General features: G+C 44.6%; 1 protein-coding gene across 5 annotated transcripts in view; it reads left to right on the forward strand.

The window, feature by feature from the left end:
• The window catches only part of FARP1 (FERM, ARH/RhoGEF and pleckstrin domain protein 1), a 285,374-nt gene that overhangs the window by 164,795 nt on the left and 101,945 nt on the right, over positions 1-18,634 (forward strand). For all 5 annotated transcript variants that reach the window (XM_082859491.1, XM_082859494.1, XM_082859490.1 and 2 more), the window contains exon 3: positions 15,893-15,997. In XM_082859491.1, the coding sequence (XP_082715617.1) occupies positions 15,893-15,997 (105 nt within the window). The remainder of the gene's footprint in view (positions 1-15,892; positions 15,998-18,634) is intronic.

Raw genomic sequence — 18,634 nt, forward strand, 5'->3', positions numbered from 1 at the left:
AGGGTGTATTTAATTTTCAACAGGTGACAGACTCTGTCTCAAAAACATGCTTATTGCCCCCCCCCCAACCCCCGGTATTTTAGTTTAATTTGGCTTTAGCACTAATGTAATTGTTCGTAAATTTGGACAGAATGCATTTAACAAGTCCACTCCATTGATAGAATGCCGTCACCCTGAATAACCCAGAATTGCGGGGAACACACTGAGTTTTCAGCTGCGTGCGTCCCTTGCCGTTTGTCACCCCTGCAGGTGAATGTTTCGAATGCTATTGAACCACAGAGGACTGTTTTTAAAGATAGTTCTTACTGCTTGCTTTTGTTTTTTCAGAAACATCTGTATGTTTCAAACATGGCTTTTCTCTCACTGGTGATATTGGGAGACCGTAGGCTGCCCACGTTACTGAATTAGAATTCGGCAGGATTTTGAATAAAAGACATGATCTATACCTGTGCTTTTTATTATATATCTTACATTTATTTGCCTTTTATTTTCCCGCCACTGAACTCTGAATAGTGGTGATGGTACAGAAAATTGAAGTATCACTAAAGTGCTGATTGCTGGGATGTTCTACCTTTTTAATTTTTTATTTATTTATTTATTTTTTTGCGGTACACGGGCCTCTCACTGTTGTGGTCTCTCCCGTTGTGGAGCACAGGCTCCGGACGCGCAGGCTCAGCGGCCATGGCTCACGGGCCCAGCCGCTCCATGGCATGTGGGATCTTCCCGGACCAGGGCATGAACCCGTGTCCCCTGCATCGGCAGGCGGACTCTCAACCACTGCGCCACCAGGGAAGCCCTGTTCTACCTTTAAAAAAAAAAATTTTTTTTAAACTTCTTATTTTATATTGGGGTATAGCTGATTAACAATGTTGTGATAGTTTCAGGTGCACAGCAAAGCCACTCAGCCATACATATACATGTATCCATTCTCCCCCAGACTCCCCTCCCATCCAGGCTGCCACATAATATTGAGCAGAGTTCCCTGTGCTGTACAGTAGGTCCCTGTTGATTATCCATCTTAAATATAGCAGAGTGTACATACAGATCCCAAACTCCCTAAGTGTCCTTTCCCCCCACCCTGCCCCATAACCATAAGTTCGTTCTCTAAGTCTATGAGTCTATTTCTGTTTTGTAGATGAGTTCATTTGTATCATTTCTTTTTAGATTCCACATATAAGGGATATCATACAGTTTCTCTTTCTCGGTCTGACTTACTTCATTCGGTATGACCATCTCTGGGTCCATCCATGTTGCTGCAAATGGCATTATTTCATTCTTTTTAATGGCTGAGTAATATTCCATTGTATATACGTACCACATCTTCTTTATCCATTCCTCTCTCAATGGACATTTAGGTTGCTTCCGTGTCTTGGCTGTTGTAAACAGTGCTGCAGTGAACATTGGGGCGCATGTATCCTTTCGGACCATGTTTTTCTCCATATGTATACGCCCAGGAGTTAGCACATCCTCTTGTTAACTCATACCAGCTCTCAGGTGTTGGCTCAGTGCAGGCCCCCTGTGACAAAACCTTGTTTAAAAGTAGAATATCCCATAAACAGGGTTTTATCACAGGGGGCTTGCACTGAGCCAACACCTGAGAGCTGGTATGAGTTAACAGCAGGATGTGCTAACTCCAAGGCATCTTTCTCTTTACCAAATTTTGAACTAATCACACACAAGAGCAAACTAGTGAACCAGTTCAGAAGGAAACTGAAATTCCAGACACTGCAGAAGCACTGCATCAGGAATTGTCAGCACATTGGTGTAGCTGCTGAATAGCACTGAAAAGAACACAAACCCTCCTTTCCTTTCACGTATATAGTATATTCACAAAAGCCACCTGAAGGATAAGGCAGAGAGGCCCCATGGCCAATTACTGTTTGTGATGTGACGGTTTCACTGTGCAGTACAGGCTTCCCGTAGGTGTTTCTGTCCCTGGTGACTGTTACATGACTTGATTTGTTGCACATCGTGCCCAGTTTGACATACGTTTCCCAATCAATAGAATGTCATCTTTCATTTTCTCATTTTCCTTTTAACATTTCCCCTAAGGTTGGCCTTTCATGAGTGGCTTCCATGTATGGCTTTTGGAAGATGTCAACTCTTTGGGCAACAATTTCTTGAAATAAAAGTATATTCTCAAATTGGCATAAGAATCTAGACTCCAGTTTAGTGTTGTTTTTGTTAAGGACTGTGCTATTATAGTCTTCGTGAGAATTGTGGTTTTAAAATGGTTTCTTTCATTCATCCATCCGTTCAGCAAATCTCTACAAGCACCCTCTGTGTATCATGCTGTTCTAGTGAACAGAACAGACAAAGATTCGTATGCAGAGCGTGCATTCTACCAGAGAGAGACTACCGTGTATGAGGAACATTATGGGGAATTCCCTGGCGGTCCAGTGGTTAGGGCTCCGCGCTTCCACTGCAGGGGGCATGGGTTCGATCCTTGGTCGGGGAACTAAGATCCCACGTGCCACGGCGTGGCCAAAAAAAAAAAAGAAACATTATGAAGAGATGCACTGTTTTGGGTGCTAGAGAATTATAACTGAAAGGGAAAAATGAAAGAAATAGACCAGAATAAGAGGATGAAGGTGTGGGGATAAATTGTAGTTTTAAGTAGCGTGCTTAAGGTCAGCCCCATTGAGAAGCTGACATTTGTGCAAAGACTCCAAAGAGGTGAGGGAATTATCAGCGAGGATTTCTGGGGAGAGAGCCTTCCAGGCAGAGGGAGCAGTCAGTGCAAAGGCCCTGAGGCTGGTGTGTACCTGATATGCTGAGAATGGCTGGATCAGAGTGAGTAAGGGGTGGGGGGAGGCAGTTGGATATGCCATCAGACGCGGGTGACAGGGTGACATGGTGATGCGGGGGTGGAGCAAGCCCCCTGGGACCTTGATTTCCATTGTAAGAACTCTGGCTTTTACTCTTGAGTTTTGAGCAGAGGAGTGACAACATCTAATTTAGTAGATGAACTGTTTCTGATAGAACTGACTTGAGAAGCTATTTGGGAGTTATTTATGTCATAAGTCAGATGGTAACCATAAGTGACAGAAGTCAAAAGCAGAGGAGAAATACAAGGGAATTGTCCTGAAAAAAAGTGTCAGCAAGGTATTCAAACTGGTGAATTCGAGAAGGAATGCCATAAAAGAGTGAGCTGCATGGTTTCCAAGTTCTCATGTGCCACGAACGTGTGTGAGGATCAGAATTGTTTCAGGGGGCGCGGGTTCCTTTTCCAAACTGTTCATGCTTTTGAGACTCTCTAGGGATGCATGGGGTTAGCGGAGATGGATGATTTGACGTCTCCAGGTGAGCCTGATGTTCAGAGGCCCCTCCGAATCATTGCTGTACTGCAATTAGTTCCTTAATTAAATCCTGGCTGTGGTCAGCGTTCCTTTCTATTGAGTTTATAAGAACTTAAAGAATCCGTATGTAAACCGTGCAGAACGATCTTGTGTGTCAGTGCTGTGGTTTATGGACACTCAGGGAGCTTGTTGTCTGATACTTAAAAATGCATTCTTTTCAGGCTTTCAGTCCTTCTAACAGACGGGTCGTACTTGGGGATGTGCCTTCCGTACTTTTGTTGTATACTTATCTGTAAGTTTCTTTTGCCGAGTTCTAGGGTCTATGTGCTTGTATTTCGTCTTATTCTAGCAGCTTGCTGGCAGGAAAGGACTGTTATCAACAGTGAACACATCCAGTTTTTTATCGGTTTTTAGTGCTTTCCTAGTTTGTTCATCATACAGTCTGTTTCCCACCCACCCCACTTCCTCTAATATCAACGGATCTTGATTCCCCGTCCCTCATCAGAAGATACTGGAATATAAGAGCAAATATAAATTTTATTTCATGGTGGTTAAAGTGTAGTGAGGCTTAAAGATGCTTAAGAGGGAGTTTGCGTAGCTACCAAAAGTTGGAAATAACTTGGAAAAAGTTTCCACTAAAAATGAAGCGTAATGGTTGACTAAGATTTCTTGAGTCTCTGCTAAACTCGGGCCCTGGTGCTTGGCACTTGGTGTGTATTTCCCTCATTTACTTCTCCCAGACACCTCAGTAGGGGATATCACCATTCCATTGCTCAGAAGAGAAAATCAGTGCCCAGTCTGGGCAACATAGCCTGGCATGGAAGTTATAACCTGAGGACACCAGAACCCGTGTCTTCCCACTGTGCCGCTCTCAAATGTAATCTCACACGTTTTTATACATATAGTAAGTAATGGTTTCGTCCACTGGAAATGCCTCAAATGTTAGGTTCCCCTCTATCTTTATGATGAAAATACCCTGTATGGTACTTGACTTTTTCTTACCCCTCACCTCTGAATTTACCAGTTCCTTCCAGACTGTCAGTATTTGGGAATATTTTTTCCTTTTTTTTTTTTTTCATTGTGGTAAAACACACCTAAAATAAAGGTCTAAAATTTACCATCTTTAGCATTTTTAAGCATACGGTTCAGTGGCAATAAATACATTCACAGTGTTGTGCGTCCATCCCCACCATCCAGCTCCAGGCCTCTCTTCATTTTCCCAAATTGAGCTCTGTCCCCACCTGACTCCCTGCCCCTGGGAACCACCATTCTACCTCTGTCTCTTTTAGATATGCATCTTGTATTTTTATTCTGTACTTACTTGTTTCTTTTCCCTAAGTCTCGAGCTTCTGGGCTTCCATCCATCTGAGCTTGCCAGTTTTTCAAAGGAAGAGAAGTCCTAACTCTGCCTAAAGCTCTGACCTCCTTGCAAATACATGAATGTATATTTATGAGCTGGAGCCCACCCCACCCTGAGAAGTGCATGAAAAAAGATGGAAAAATAATAGTATTTGTTTGGGAAGTTTTCTGGGGACTCCAGAGCCGAGGATTCTTAAAGGATCTGACAAGCTATGTTTTCACCCTTTGATTTACATATTTTTTAATTTAAAAGCCTTCTGCATAAGAAATAATTTTAAAATCCCTTTTCAGGATGGGGAAAACGTGCTCATTCTCCCTACTAATTGAAAAATGTTAAAAAACGTTTTCTGTTGAAAGTGTCTGTAAACATGTAAAATGATTTTTCTTTCACTTAATGTCCTTGGAGGTTCTCCAAGAGCCTTGGAGATTGGTTCTGAGGAAGGTCGTGTTTCTGAGACATGACCGAAGAGCTCATGTGCACGTGAAGAATGAGAACCGGGAACCCCGGGTGTCGCTGGGTTTTACAAAGCCTTCACCTTTCTGTTCAAATGTTAAGCTAAATTCAACAAAATATCTGCTTTTCTTCTTCCTTTGGGATAATAATTTTGGAGGGCAAGGTATGATATTAGGTGTATTTTCAGAAAGTTCAGGCTCAGGGACCTGAATGCACTTTTGAGGTTTAATTAGACCACAGAGTCCAGAGAAAAAAGTGCCAAAGTAAATAGACATAAGAAAGAGGAGAGCATGTTTCTGTTGCTGGAAAGGGTGCTCTGCTTCCCCTGAGCCGTCCGAATCTGGTTTATGCTTGCCTTATTCATTATCTGCGGGATACTTTATTCCCTGTCTAATGGATATTTAAAGGAACAAAGTGTCAAGCAAGATTTTTTTAATTTCAGTGAATCTTGGACTTTTTTTTTCATCTACTTTTAATCGTGATCAAAAGCCAATGAATGTCTCAAGGTCAAGAGCAGACAAACCCTGCACTATGAATAACCAAATTCTCTATAAACATTTTTGTTTTTTTGTTCACATATTACAGGTTTGCAGGAAATCAATAGAAACCTTCTACCACGTCTGCGCACGCGCGCACGCGCACACACACACACACACACACACGCACACACACACACACATACACAAAGTCTTGGAATGAAGGAAGATGGACAGTTCTGTACTAATGACACTGTGGTTCTAATGTAACTAAATTACAGCAAAGGAGCTGAAAGGATCCATTCTCTTTGCGGCCCGGAGTCGGGACTCTGAAATCCAATCTGAAGTGTGTTTAATGAGTGTTCTGAACGCTGGGGCTCAGTGTGGAGGGAACAAGGAGCACAGTGTGTCCCCCACCCCAGACACCGTGGCCACCCCTGGAGCCGCAGCGCTGAGGAAGAATTGCTGCGTTTGTGCGCCCGGTAGATGGGCAGGCCTCAGCATTTAGCTGCTTTCCCCCAGAATGAAAGACTTGTCCCGGCTCCCCAGACTTTGGTTTTATAGTTGTAGTTCCTGTTCTTACTCTGCTTGGCATCTCACAGCAATGGCGATCAGTGTTTGCAGCCAGGGCTGCTACTGGGTCCACCGTTGGGCTTTGAGTCATTTTCCTCCTCCCCCCTTGTCCCCCTCGTCCTCCTTCTCCCCTTCTCATCGTCATCGTCGTCATCATCATCATCATAGCTACTACCCAGTAGAGTTTGCTGAGTTCTGGGTACCGTCCTTAGGCTTACTGTATGCTGAGTTGTTTAATCTTCACTACATCCTATGAGGTGTTTCAGTCCTGCTCCCATTGTACAGAAGTGGAAGCTGAGGCCCAAAGAGTAACTCATCCCAGGTCACACTGCCATGGAGTGGAGATGGGGACTTTGCAAGAAGACAGGTGCCTCCAGAGTTTGTGTTCTTACTTATATTATACTGCCTCTCTAAGACCCCCAGGGGCTGGAGACACAGCTGGAGAAACACCTCCCACATTTCCGCTGTTCCATTTCTTGGTTAACTAAGGAGTCCTGCTTTTGCAGCAGGTCACGACTGGTTTATATGACACTCACCCTGGCCTGCAGGGGCTGTGCCGTACTACGGTCACACCTTCCATATATATCAGACTGTATGTCCTACCGACCGGCTTTGGTGCCCCCAAGTTACAGCAGTTGCAAATGCCCTTGGTTTTCCCAGCAAGTTTTCTCCGGGACAGTTTGCATCATCAAAATTAGGGGTGGAAGTCTTGAAGGAGATAAGAGGGAAAATAGACTCTGAGGCTGCCGGTTAGGAGCAGCTTCTCTGAAGCCGAGTTTGAATCCCAGCTCCACAGCGAGTGTCACCTTGGCGCCAGCTCTGTGTCCTCTGGCCTGGAGTGTCCTCGGGGTGCAGCTGAGGTGTGTTGTGGGTGTGCAGACGTACCGGTTCCTCCGCCCCCAGGGCAGCTGCATCTTAGACATGATTATTGATGTCCCGTAACTGGATTTGGTTGGGACTCTGTACTGGCTTCCAGTGTGCTGTCTGGAAGTCCTGAGCCATTCTGATTCACTAGCCTTTGCTTTTCTCTCTCATAACTTTTAGAATCTTCTTTTTTTTCCTTGTGTTCCCAAACTTCCCAATAATTTGCATTGAAATGGATCGTGCTCATTCCATGAGATACTCTCTGGCCCTTTTTCAATCTTGAAAGTCAGACTCCTCAGTTCTGGAAATTTCCTTATATTATGCTTGCATAATTCCCCTTCCCCTTGGGTCTCTCTGTGTAGGGGTCCCATGATTCAGATGCTGAGCCTTTCTAAATGTCTCCCGTCCTCCCCTCCCCGCTGCCACGCTTTGGTCGCCTGGTGTAGGTTCTAGGAGAGTTTTCCACTGTATCTTTAAACTCTCACAGTGACATTTTAATTTCTGCCGTGCTATTTTTCATTTCGAAGAGCTCTTTCTTGTTAACCAAATATTCCTTTTTATAACCTCCTGGGGTTGTGTTAGTTATAAACTCGGAGCTATATGAGGATACAAATTACAATGTTTTTAAAAGTTTTTCACTCTGCCCTGCCTTATCGGAAGTACTTGGCGTCTCCCGTTGCTGACCTTTTGGGTAGTTCTGTGGAATTTGACTGCTTCCTTATTGCTGCCTCTCTTCTCCTCTGTAATTAGACTGCAGTTTTCTCCTCTGTCATCTTCTAGAATTTGGGGGAAATCTCTTACCCGCTGTCTCTTCTCTCGTTTTCTCGGTTTCCTATGAATTTATTCCTTTTTTCATTCTTTTACTGTTTCTTTCATGCAGGGTTTCTGGGTACCGTGGAGATGAGCTGCGTGTATTCAGTCTGCCATCTTTAGCCACAAGTGTCACCTTCTTAATCATTTACATTAAGCCCAGTCTGCAGTGGCCTTGTGCTAAAATTTCTAAGAAAAAAATGTATTTATGGACGGATCGGTGAGTTCCTATGAGATTCCTCCAGTTGTATTCTTGGATCTCTGTTTAACTCGCAGCTGCTGACTACATGCTCAGGGGTCAGGAAGGGGGAACTCTGGACGGAGGGCTGGTTGGTGGGAGGCTGCGTGAGCTGGGGGACTTCCCAGCCTGGACCCTGCCCCTCCCCCATCGGGGTGGAAGGGTCCAAAAGAGACTTAGGGTGTAAAAAGAACTTTGATTGTAGAATACTGCTCATATCTAGAGCAGCAACAGTAAAAAGAGGAACACCTTTTAACGATAAGCAGGACAAGTCAATTATCTCCTATCATGAGTGTACTACTTACTGAGTTTATTTGGTTTTTCCAGTTAGAGAAACTTTCAAGGCCAGAATGTTTATGTTATCCCCAATCCATTTATCACGTTATTATTTCATTATAATCTCTTCGTTCGAAAGGAACAGAGCAGGACGTGACGGCGTCGTCTCTGCCCCCAAGTGGCTGAGAGGTGGGTAACAGCGCTGCGGAAGGTGGCTGTATGAGTTTGCTAGGGCTGCTGTAACAAAGTACCACAAACTGGTGACTTGAAACATCAGAAATTTGTTCTCTCACAGTGCTGGAGGCTGGAAGTTCAAAGTCAAGGTACCAGCAGGACCATACTCCCTCTGAGACCCTGGGTGAATCCCTTCCTTGCCTCTTCCAGCTGCTGGTGGGGACCATCCATCCTTGGCGTTCCTCGGCTCACAGCCACGTCACTTGTCTCTGCCTCTGTCATCGCATGGCCTTCTCCCTGTGTGTCTCTGTCTTCACACCATCTTATAAGGACACCACTCCTTTTGGGTTAGTGCCCACCCTAATGACCTCATCTTCACTTGATCACATCTGCAAAGACCCTGTTTCCAAATAAGATCGCATTCCCAGGGACCAGGAGTTAGGACTTCATGTCTTTTTGAGACACAATTCAGCCCGTGACAGTGGGTTCGGTATTTTTTGCTACGGTTGCGTCTCAAGCTTGAACTTATCCCGAAATGGAGATTGGAGCCAGAGACCGCCAAGTGCACCGGCTCTGCCTGGTGGTCCACGTATCGACATGACTGGCACCTGGCTCTCAAAGCAGAGTCTTTGCAGCATCCACTGGGAGCTTGTTAGAAATGCAGATTCTTGGGCCTCACCCCAGCCCTCCCGAATCAGCATCTGCAGCTTATCAAGGTCTGCAGGTGATCGATGGGCACACAAATCAGAGAAGCACTGCTCCGAATCGCCTCCAGCAGAATTCTAGGACAGAAGAAGCATACCTGGCTACGGACTCTGCCCTTGGGGACATGGTCACACACACACAGATGTGGTAGCCAGGCTTTCCATCCCATGACGTTGCGGAGACATGCCTTTGGGGTTGGGAAATGGGACATCCTCCTCGATGTCAGCCCATTCCCCTGCCCTTAATTTTATAAACTAACACTTCCCCATCACAGTAGAAGCAACAGCATAGAGAACTTGTGTTACGTGCCAGGGTCTTTGCTAAATACTTTGCGGTCAGAGTTTTATTTAATCCTCACATTGATCCTAAGGGGTCGACAGTATCTCCAGTCCTTTCCTGGCTCCACCTACTATAGACTGAATTGTGTCCCCACTCCCCCCAAATTTCTATGTTGACACACTGACTCCCAGTGTGGCTGTATTTGGAATAAAGAAGTAAGGTCAATGAGGTCATAAGGGTGTAGCCCTGATCCGATAGGATTAGTGTCCTTATAAGAAAAGACACTAGAGTGCATGTGCGCGCCCTCTCTCTCTCTCTCTCTCTCTCTCTCTCTCTCTCTCTCTCTCTCTCTCACATAGCACTTACCATACCTTCTAAGTTAGCTGCTTTATTCTCTAACCTTCGACTCAGCGAGAGATACTTGTATTGATTTCCATTCCCTTAGCCCCTAGCCCCTAGTGCCTGCGTGTGGCTACTCACTTGACAAATGTACCTCAGGCTCCGTAAGCCATCATGGTTATTAATACTTCTACCCACCTGGTCAGAAACCCCCAAAGGGCCAGGAGGAAATCTGCCATGTTAACGACACCCGTGGTGAGGGTTAGTGGGTTATGGAAATTTGAACAATATTCTAATAGGTATTAACGGTAGGAAAAAGGGGCTGAGGCCTTTGAGAGAAGCCATTCCCTTCTGCTGTAGAAGAGCATGCCCTGGTTGTCTTGGTTACCTTAATCCCAAAGGAGAGAAAAACAAAATACTTCCAGAAACAGCTCTCTGAAACCTCTGCTGATGCATATTTTGTAAAGTCGGTCAAATGTTATCTTTATCGATTTCTGTCTATGAGATTATTTCAGCAAGGCAGATTTTAGCTGTATCACGTAGGGTGACTCCTTTGTTCAGACCCTTTGAGGAGGTGGGGAGAGGGTGTAGAAGACACCCCCAACCCAGAAAGAATTGTCTTTATTCTTTTAGAGGAAAAAGAAAATACTTCCTCCTAAAACTTGATGTAATAGAAATAACCTGAAGGCATAGACATATTTTAAAGGCACAATAAACCAAAAGGACTTTGATTCGCAGTTTTTAATAGCTTGAAGCTCTGTGTGAATGTTCATACTATTTATTATTCAGTACTTAGTTGCCAGACACTCCCCAAGAATGTAAACCTCCTCCTAAAATTTAATTTTATAGGATTCCGTGAAAAGCCTCTTCAAAATGGAGAAAGCAGTGGGGATGCACAGTGAGCATTCAGCCACCTTATTTGTGCACTAGATGAAACTTCAGATGTCTCTTGGAGCATAATTTAAAGTAGCCAGTAAGAAAAAAGTGACAAAAATTTGCTTATGTGGTTTCACTAATCACCGGTTTGTTCTCCAAAATATGACATATGATTACTATTTGGTTTCTTCACTTCTGGACTATTTTAATCAAGACTGGCCATGTGCGGGGTCAGCCAGACTCTTAGTTTCTTAGAGGGTGTGGGAGTCTCAGAGATCTGCCCCCCTCAGCCCCAGTACAAACACTTGGGGACAATTTGAAAAACATTCATCAAGAGGTCCCTTTCATGTTAAACCATTTCTAACAGATACAGGTTTTCAGATGAAGCCTAAGTGATTTGTTTTTCCTTCCTCGTGTATGATAATTTGTGCAGCCATAAGTGTGTGTGTGTGTGTGTGTATGTGTGTGCGTGTATCTTAAAGTAAGTTACTCTTTGAGAAAGTCCGTTTACAGATGAATTTTCCTGAGCGTCTCCTCTTTGTGTTCTGCCAGCCTAGTCTACGGTGTTGCCACCTTTCCCCACATCCAGACTTTATTGACTCATTTATAGGTTTGTTTTAGCAACAAAGGGCTGGTGGCTTTGTAGCTGTTGAACCCCATCATCTGTCTCGTGCAAAGCCTGCCCCAGGTGCATAATTTGTGGTTACTTCCAACGATGTTCATATCGTGCCTTTTTCTTCGCCAGACACGTAAAAGAACCTTTTGTGCTGAGAAATATTAACAGCCCTTTAGCGCACACATGGATATCACTCATTCTCCCCGTGTGATACGGCTCTTCACAGACGCTCAACTTGAGCTGGGTCCTACCCCTCAGTGTTTCTCGAAGATCTAATGTAAAGGAAGTGGATTCTTGATTTTCTTATTCTTAAAAATAGTTTAAACAGATTCTATTGTGAATAACTCTCTTCAGTCATTTGTATGTAGATGCGAATGCCATCCTCAGTTACTTTTTTTTTTTGGTCTCTCTTTCTGCATTTTTAAATTCTGGTAAAATGAACACAACAAAAGATTTACCATTTTAGCCATTTTTAAGTGTACAATTCAGTGGTATTAAGTACATTCACAGGGTTGTGCAACCATTGCTACCATCCATTTTATATCCTGTGGTGTGAATTTTGAGCAGAATTGCTTTTAATGTGAAGTTCAAAAAATTCATTGGAGGCAAGTGTAAAGAAACGATGCTGTGGACCGAGTGAATCCACTGTTGGAAAGAAAGAGGGGATAATTTTTCTTAAAGAATGTGGATAAAACTCTTCCTGCTTCCCTTCTCTGAGATGCTTTCTCTGAAGCGGAATTCAGCCCTGGGTGCATTGATTAAACCCAGACATTTCTACACCAACCCCTAAAAGAAAGGGAAACAGTGTCCCTGAACTTTGGCATCGTGAAGTCTATCTAGGAACATTTTAGGCCATAGCTGCCTGGTATACATTGGGAAGTTAATGCCGTGTCCGTTTACCCATGAAATTGTCATCTAGTGACTGCATTTCAACCCTTATAAATACTTTCTAGTAATTCTACATGCTGGCTTTCCTTATACCCCTGAAGATAGCCAGTGTTCACAGGACCATTCGTATAATGCATTAAAGGCATCTATTTTACAGACGAATTTTAGGAACTATATAATATCGTTCGAACTCTAACTTCTCCCTATATAAAAATTTGGGTCCCATTGAAAAGTCATTTTTGCATCAAAGATTTGTACAAAATAATAAATTTTAAGGAAAATTTTAAGACTTGGGACCAGGCTTATATATTAACTAGATTCCAAGCATCTATTTCCAGCCTCTTATTATTACCAAGATATGCTCAGTGTGGTCACAAAAATCTCTGCTGACTCAGTAAAGGACCTGATTCAGAGGGTAACTCTACCTCTCCTCGGGGTGTTCCATGAAGTGCTTAGTTGAACATCATTCCATAAAGGCATCCATTGTATGTTGATTTTTTACTTGTTTAGACTTCCAGCGTTGAATTGTGGAGTCTCATTTCCCAGACTCTGTAAATCTAGATGAAGTTATCAAATTCACTTAGTTCCAGGAATTCTCTGGGAGACGTGAGTACTTGCCAGCTGGTCAGATAATTGGTGGTTCAGTTTGTAACAAATAGGAAATGTCACGAATGGTGAGAAAGAAGAATTGTGAAACTGGAATGTGGTCTTCTCTTAAAAAGATGTTATGGTGGGGCTTCCCTGGTGGCGCAGTGGTTGAGAGTCCGCCTGCCGATGCGGGGGACGCGGGTTCGTGCCCCGGTCCGGGCGGATCCCACATGCCGCGGAGCGGCTGGGCCCGTGGGCCATGGCCGCTGAGCCTGTGCTACGCAGCGGGAGAGGCCACGGCGGTGAGAGGCCTGCGTACCGCAAAAAAAAAAAAAAAGATCTTATGATACAGGAATTCTTCCACAGCTTCTTAGCACCTGGCCCATTTCTATCATGTTCTTACTAGCTAGCCTCTGTAGATTTTACTGGCCAGAGAAGAGGACCTCGAACAAGTAGCCATGCCTAAGTTATTCATACAGTTCTATGGAGGCAGGTGTGAGGAATTGAACTCAAGACCCCCCGTGAGCCTGGCTGGTGAATTCCCAAGTGCTCTCAGCATGACCGAGGGTGCGTTGCTTTGAGAAAGAAGTGGGAAATAAGATTGGTGACCAGTAATCCGTTCAGCTGTTAACACTGGATAAACATAGGGGTGTGTGGGCTGGGGTAGTGGGGGGGGATACGTTTGACAGACAAGGACGGGGTTTACACACCATTACATGTTAGTTCTGCCATCAGGGCGAGTGAAACGACTCTCCTGGTGACCCTTGGACTGGGCATTCAAAGTCTAGAGCCTGGTGAGTTTGGGATTATCCATGGAGACTACCGCATGCCCTTAGATAACTGAGTATCTTCTGGATTTCAACCATGAGGAATATGGGAGCACAAAGTGGTGTCTGTTTAAAAAAAAGAAAAAAAAGATGCTTTATGGCTGGACACAGAAGCATCTTTGCTGGCCCCTCAGGTCACGCTATTGGGTGGCCTAATGGATGTGCCCATCATTGTACTTGCCAGGCTCTGACTGCTACTGCCAATTAGTCTCCTGGGTTACTAATTGGCTCCCAAATTGCTCTGCTCTTAGCAGAGGGGAAGTGAAAGTATAAAACCAGTAACTGGAGAGGACACTGCCTTGAAACATTTTTCTTGCAGCGTTTGATCTGTGTGGTGAAATTGGATCCATTTTGCAAGTGGGTGTTAGGAATCTACCAGATAGTGAAGAGAAACCAAGGCATAGAAAGTGGGTTCATATATATCATCTTCCCTTTCTACACTTTCTACCCTAAAGAGCTTAGAATCCTATGCCTTGGTTTCTCTTCACTATCTGGTAGATTCCTAACACCCACTTGCAAAATGGATCCAATTTCACCACACAGATCAAACGCTGCAAGAAAAATGTTTCAAGGCAGTGTCGTCTCCAGTTACTGGTTTTATAAATTCAGGGTATAGAAAATACATATTTTAGCAGACATCGAGGGACTGCCAGGGGCTGCGCTAGCCAATAGGAATAGAAAGGTGAACAGGTAGCCCAGAGTTTCATTGGGGAGACAGACTCGTAGATGTTTAACTACAGAGAATACAGTGGAATGAGTAATTGTATTCATTTGTTCATTCATTTCAACAAGACTGGTTGGCATTTAGGCATCGTGGGTAAGGCGATTAATAACCTATGGCCTAAAAAAATAAGTAACCTATGGCCTTTACCCTCAGTTCCTATGAAGTCTAGATGAGAGTTTATGCAAAGTCTAGAGAAGAAAGCCGTACATTCTGCCACATTTGGCCGGGGGTGGAGGGGGAAGCAAGAGGAACAGGGACAGGCTTTCAGCTGCCACAAAAAGGGCATGGGATCATGAGCTGAAAAGTTACAGAAAGGCACACAAATATTAATAGCAGCTTTATTCACAATTGCCCAAACTTGGGCAACCGAGATGTCCTTCAACGAGTGAATGGGTAAACAAGCTGTGGTCCATCCACACAGTGGTATATTATTCATCAATAAAAAGAATGGAGGAAACTTCAATGCATACAGCTAAGTGAAAGAAGCCAATCTGAAAAGGCAACATTCTATACGATTCCAACTATATGACATTCTAGAAGAGGCAAAACTGGAGAGACAATAAAACGATCAGTGGTTGCCAGGAGTTTGGGGGGTGGTGAGCGCGGACGAAGGGAGCACAGGGGATGTTTAGGCTGGTGAAACTCTCTTGTGTGATCCGGTTATGGGGGCTCTGTGATAGTATGCATTTGTTGAAATCCGTAGAACGATACAGCACAAAGAGTGAATCCCAGTGTAAACTATGGACTTTGGATGGTGATGATGTATCAGTATTGGCTCAACAATTGTAACAAATGTACCAAACTAACCCAAGATGTTAGTAAGTGGGGCCCTGGGTGTGGTGGGGAGAGGTGCGTGAGAACTCTCCCCACGGACTTCCTGCTCAATTTTCTGTAAACCGAAAACTGCTATAAAAAAATAAAGTCTGTTATTTCTGTAATTTATTAAGTATTTACAGTGGTGTGTTAAGTTCTGCTGTGCAGCAAAGAGATTCAGTTGTACACATAGATATTCTTTTTCATATTCTTTTCCACTGTGATTGATCACAGGGTACTGAATATGGTTCCCTGTGCGATGCAGTAGGACCTTGTCGTTTATCCATTGTGTATATGAGTCTGCATCTGCTGATCCCAAACTCCCAATCCATCACTCCTCCACCCCCCTCCCCCCAGCAGCCACAGGTTTGCTCTCTCTGTCTGTGAGTCTGTTTCACAGATAAGTTCATTTGTCGCATATTTTAGATTCCACATATAAGTGATGTCATATGGCATTTGCCTGTTATTTTTAAGGGGGGTAGTGCCTGGCCTTGGGGTAGGGAGAAGATGGCAGAGGTCAGCACCTAAGTGTGAGGGCAGCATGAGAAGGGAATCGGTGGTGGGCGCGGGGCCGGTGACTAGGGTGTAGTGGCGGTGCTTGGTGGCGAGCGGTTACAGACTCGGGCATGAAGAGGCTTCCTGTAGTGGGAGCCGCGGTGTGCGTCCCTAGCTGCCTGTCTCAGAGGGCGTAACTCCCGCTGTTTCTGTTCCCAGCAAAGAGCCCCGGGGAAAGTGCTGCTGGATGCGGTGTGCAGCCACCTGAACCTCGTGGAAGGAGATTATTTTGGCCTCGAGTTTCCCGACCACAAGAAGATCACGGTAGGTGACGTCCATGGGATGTTGCTGTTTTACTGTCTGTTCGACTTGGGGGAGGGAAATAATTGGGACCTTCCTTGGCCATACGGAAATGTACAACAGAAAAGGTACCCAGAAAGCCCTTGTTAATCTGTCTTTGAAAGTAATGTGTGCATATGAATAGCAAGTTCAAAGAGAATACACAGTGCAGGCTGTCCCCCCTCACCATCTTCCTCCACCTCTCCCTCTGAGAACCTCCATCACCAGTGTCTTCTGTATCCTTCTGATCAGAGTCTGTGTATATGTGTACACAAACACGTAATTTTTGTTTATACTGGGGTACAGTTGATTAACAATGTTGTGTTAGTTGCATTTATTTTATTTTTATTATTTTATTTTATATTAGGGTATAGTTAACCATGTTGTGTTTCAACAGACACATATTTTTGAAATACGATAATGTGAGGAAACAATACACAGTGCCCTGTACTCCACCCACACACCGTTCATATATCCTGGACATCTTTCCTCTTCAGCACATAGAATCCGCTTCCTTCCTTTTCACAGTTCCATGCTGTTCTGCTGAATGGATGTGCCGTAACTTACAAGCCTGGCTGTAAAGGGTGGGATACTTAGGTTGTACTGAATCATGTGCTTTTACAAATGGTGCTCCAGTGAACATACTGTTACGTTCATGTTTGCCTTCATGGTCAGGGGTTTCTCTCAGTAGTTCGGATCCACAGGCACGGAAGTTGCATCATCCGTGGGTTTGAGCATCTTAAAGTTTGCTAGATGTGTCATGTCGTTCTTTGAAAAGGTCTCACTGATTTGAGCCCCACATTTAGAACATAGAGCACCGTTCTTTTTTCTCTTTTGGCCGATGGTACTTTCTTAAGGCTGTATCCTAGTCTACCTCTTATGAGACACCCTGTTAGGGTGTAAGTTCATGGACTGCATTTCTGTTCCGTGCACACTGAGTGCCTGGAACTTTTGCTGGCCCCTGCACTGGGGATCCAACAGGAGTGAGATGGAGAGAATGTATAATCCAGGTGGGGCATCGGACTGAGTCAGTGGCCGGTTCAGGACATGTGGCAGGTGGTCCACTGGAGCCCGGGGGCGTTGGGCAGTGGGAGCAACAAACAGCATTTGTGTTCAGGAAATCCTTCACAGATACTGTGAGACAGAGTCCTATGAGGCCAGGAGGAGTTGAGCTGATAAAATGTTCCAGGGAGAGGGGGCACCAGATGCCCAAAGACCAGACAGCAAGTGGGCTATTCAGAAACCTGCAGAGAAGGCTGAAGTTTAGAGGCGAGGGAGCAGGGCTCTGCTGATGGAGGTGAGAGAGAGAACTGGAGCCAGGTCTATACGGAAGGGCTTTCTGCCCCATTGCTATCTAGTAGAAACGGAAGATGAACCACTCACTTAATTTCAAGTTTTCTAGCAGTTATGTTTAAAAAGTTTTTAAAAAGTGATTTAACACGTCTAAAATCATTATCATTTCAACATGTAATCAGTCTGAAAACCTACGAATAACAGATTTTACACTTTTTTCCTGCTAAGTCTTTGAATCTGATATGTATGTGACACTCACAGCCAGACCAGCTGTATCTCAGGTGCTCAGTGGTCACGTGTAGCTAGCGGCCCTTGTATGGGACAGCACAGTTCTGCACCGAGCTAATGTGTTTAGGAAGCTGGTAATGCATTTTAAATGGAGCATGGGGGGAATTCCCTGGTTGCCCAGTGGTTAGGACATGGGCCTTCACTGCCATGGACCTCGGTTCAAGCCCTGGTTGGGGAGCTAAGCTCCCACAAGCTGCGTGCGAGGCATGGCCATAAATAAATAAATAATGAAATGAATAAAAAATAAAGGGAGTGTGATATGGTCTGATTTATGGCTTAGAAAGACAACTGTAGCCAGATTGGAATTGGACGAGAGTCAGGAGAGCTGTTCGGGGTTCATGGTATCGGGCTGGAGATGGTGCTGGCTGGGACTGATGCAGAGTCTGGGAATGGCTGGCGGGAACTGAGCCTGCACCTGAAGACGTGCACAAATCGTGTTTTCGAGACACACATCTAACCTCTAAGCCCTCTTTGCCGTTTTCTAGTGCTTATGTTAGCTCGAAGCTGCCCTGACTCCCTGTCCTCTTTCTGATGTGGCAGACGACCGCAGAAGGGCCACATCTAATTCCACATTCATTTATGCATCGAGCGATTATTTTGTGCCAGTGCCGCGTCCTGCATCACACTTCATACGGCAGAAGACACCTGATATGAAGGGACAGCTAGCAAGTAACAGTTACTGTTTCCAGTCATTAGACGAGCCTGCTTAGGAAGGTTGACAAGGAAACAAATAATTATCATACAGTGTAGCCAGGTCAGTGGACCATTGTTTCATAAACTTGTTTTATGTTAAAATAATGATTCTCAAGACACTTGAAGATTTGTTCTCTCATTATTTCTAGCAACGCTGCCTGCATAAGTCAGGGTCCCAACGGCTTTCCTGACTCCAGTCTTGTCCCGTTCCGATCCTGCTGGAGTTTCTTTTCTCAACCGTAAATTAGCAGTGGTGAGGGTACCAAGACTGAGAATCGTTCCGCATCTGGGTCAACCAGTTAGCTAATGGCAGAGCTAGGATTCTAACCCCATTCTTCTGACCTCAAG

This window comes from Leucopleurus acutus (genome assembly GCF_964270905.1).
Source record: "Leucopleurus acutus genome assembly, chromosome: 18".
Taxonomy (NCBI): Eukaryota; Metazoa; Chordata; class Mammalia; order Artiodactyla; family Delphinidae; genus Leucopleurus; species Leucopleurus acutus.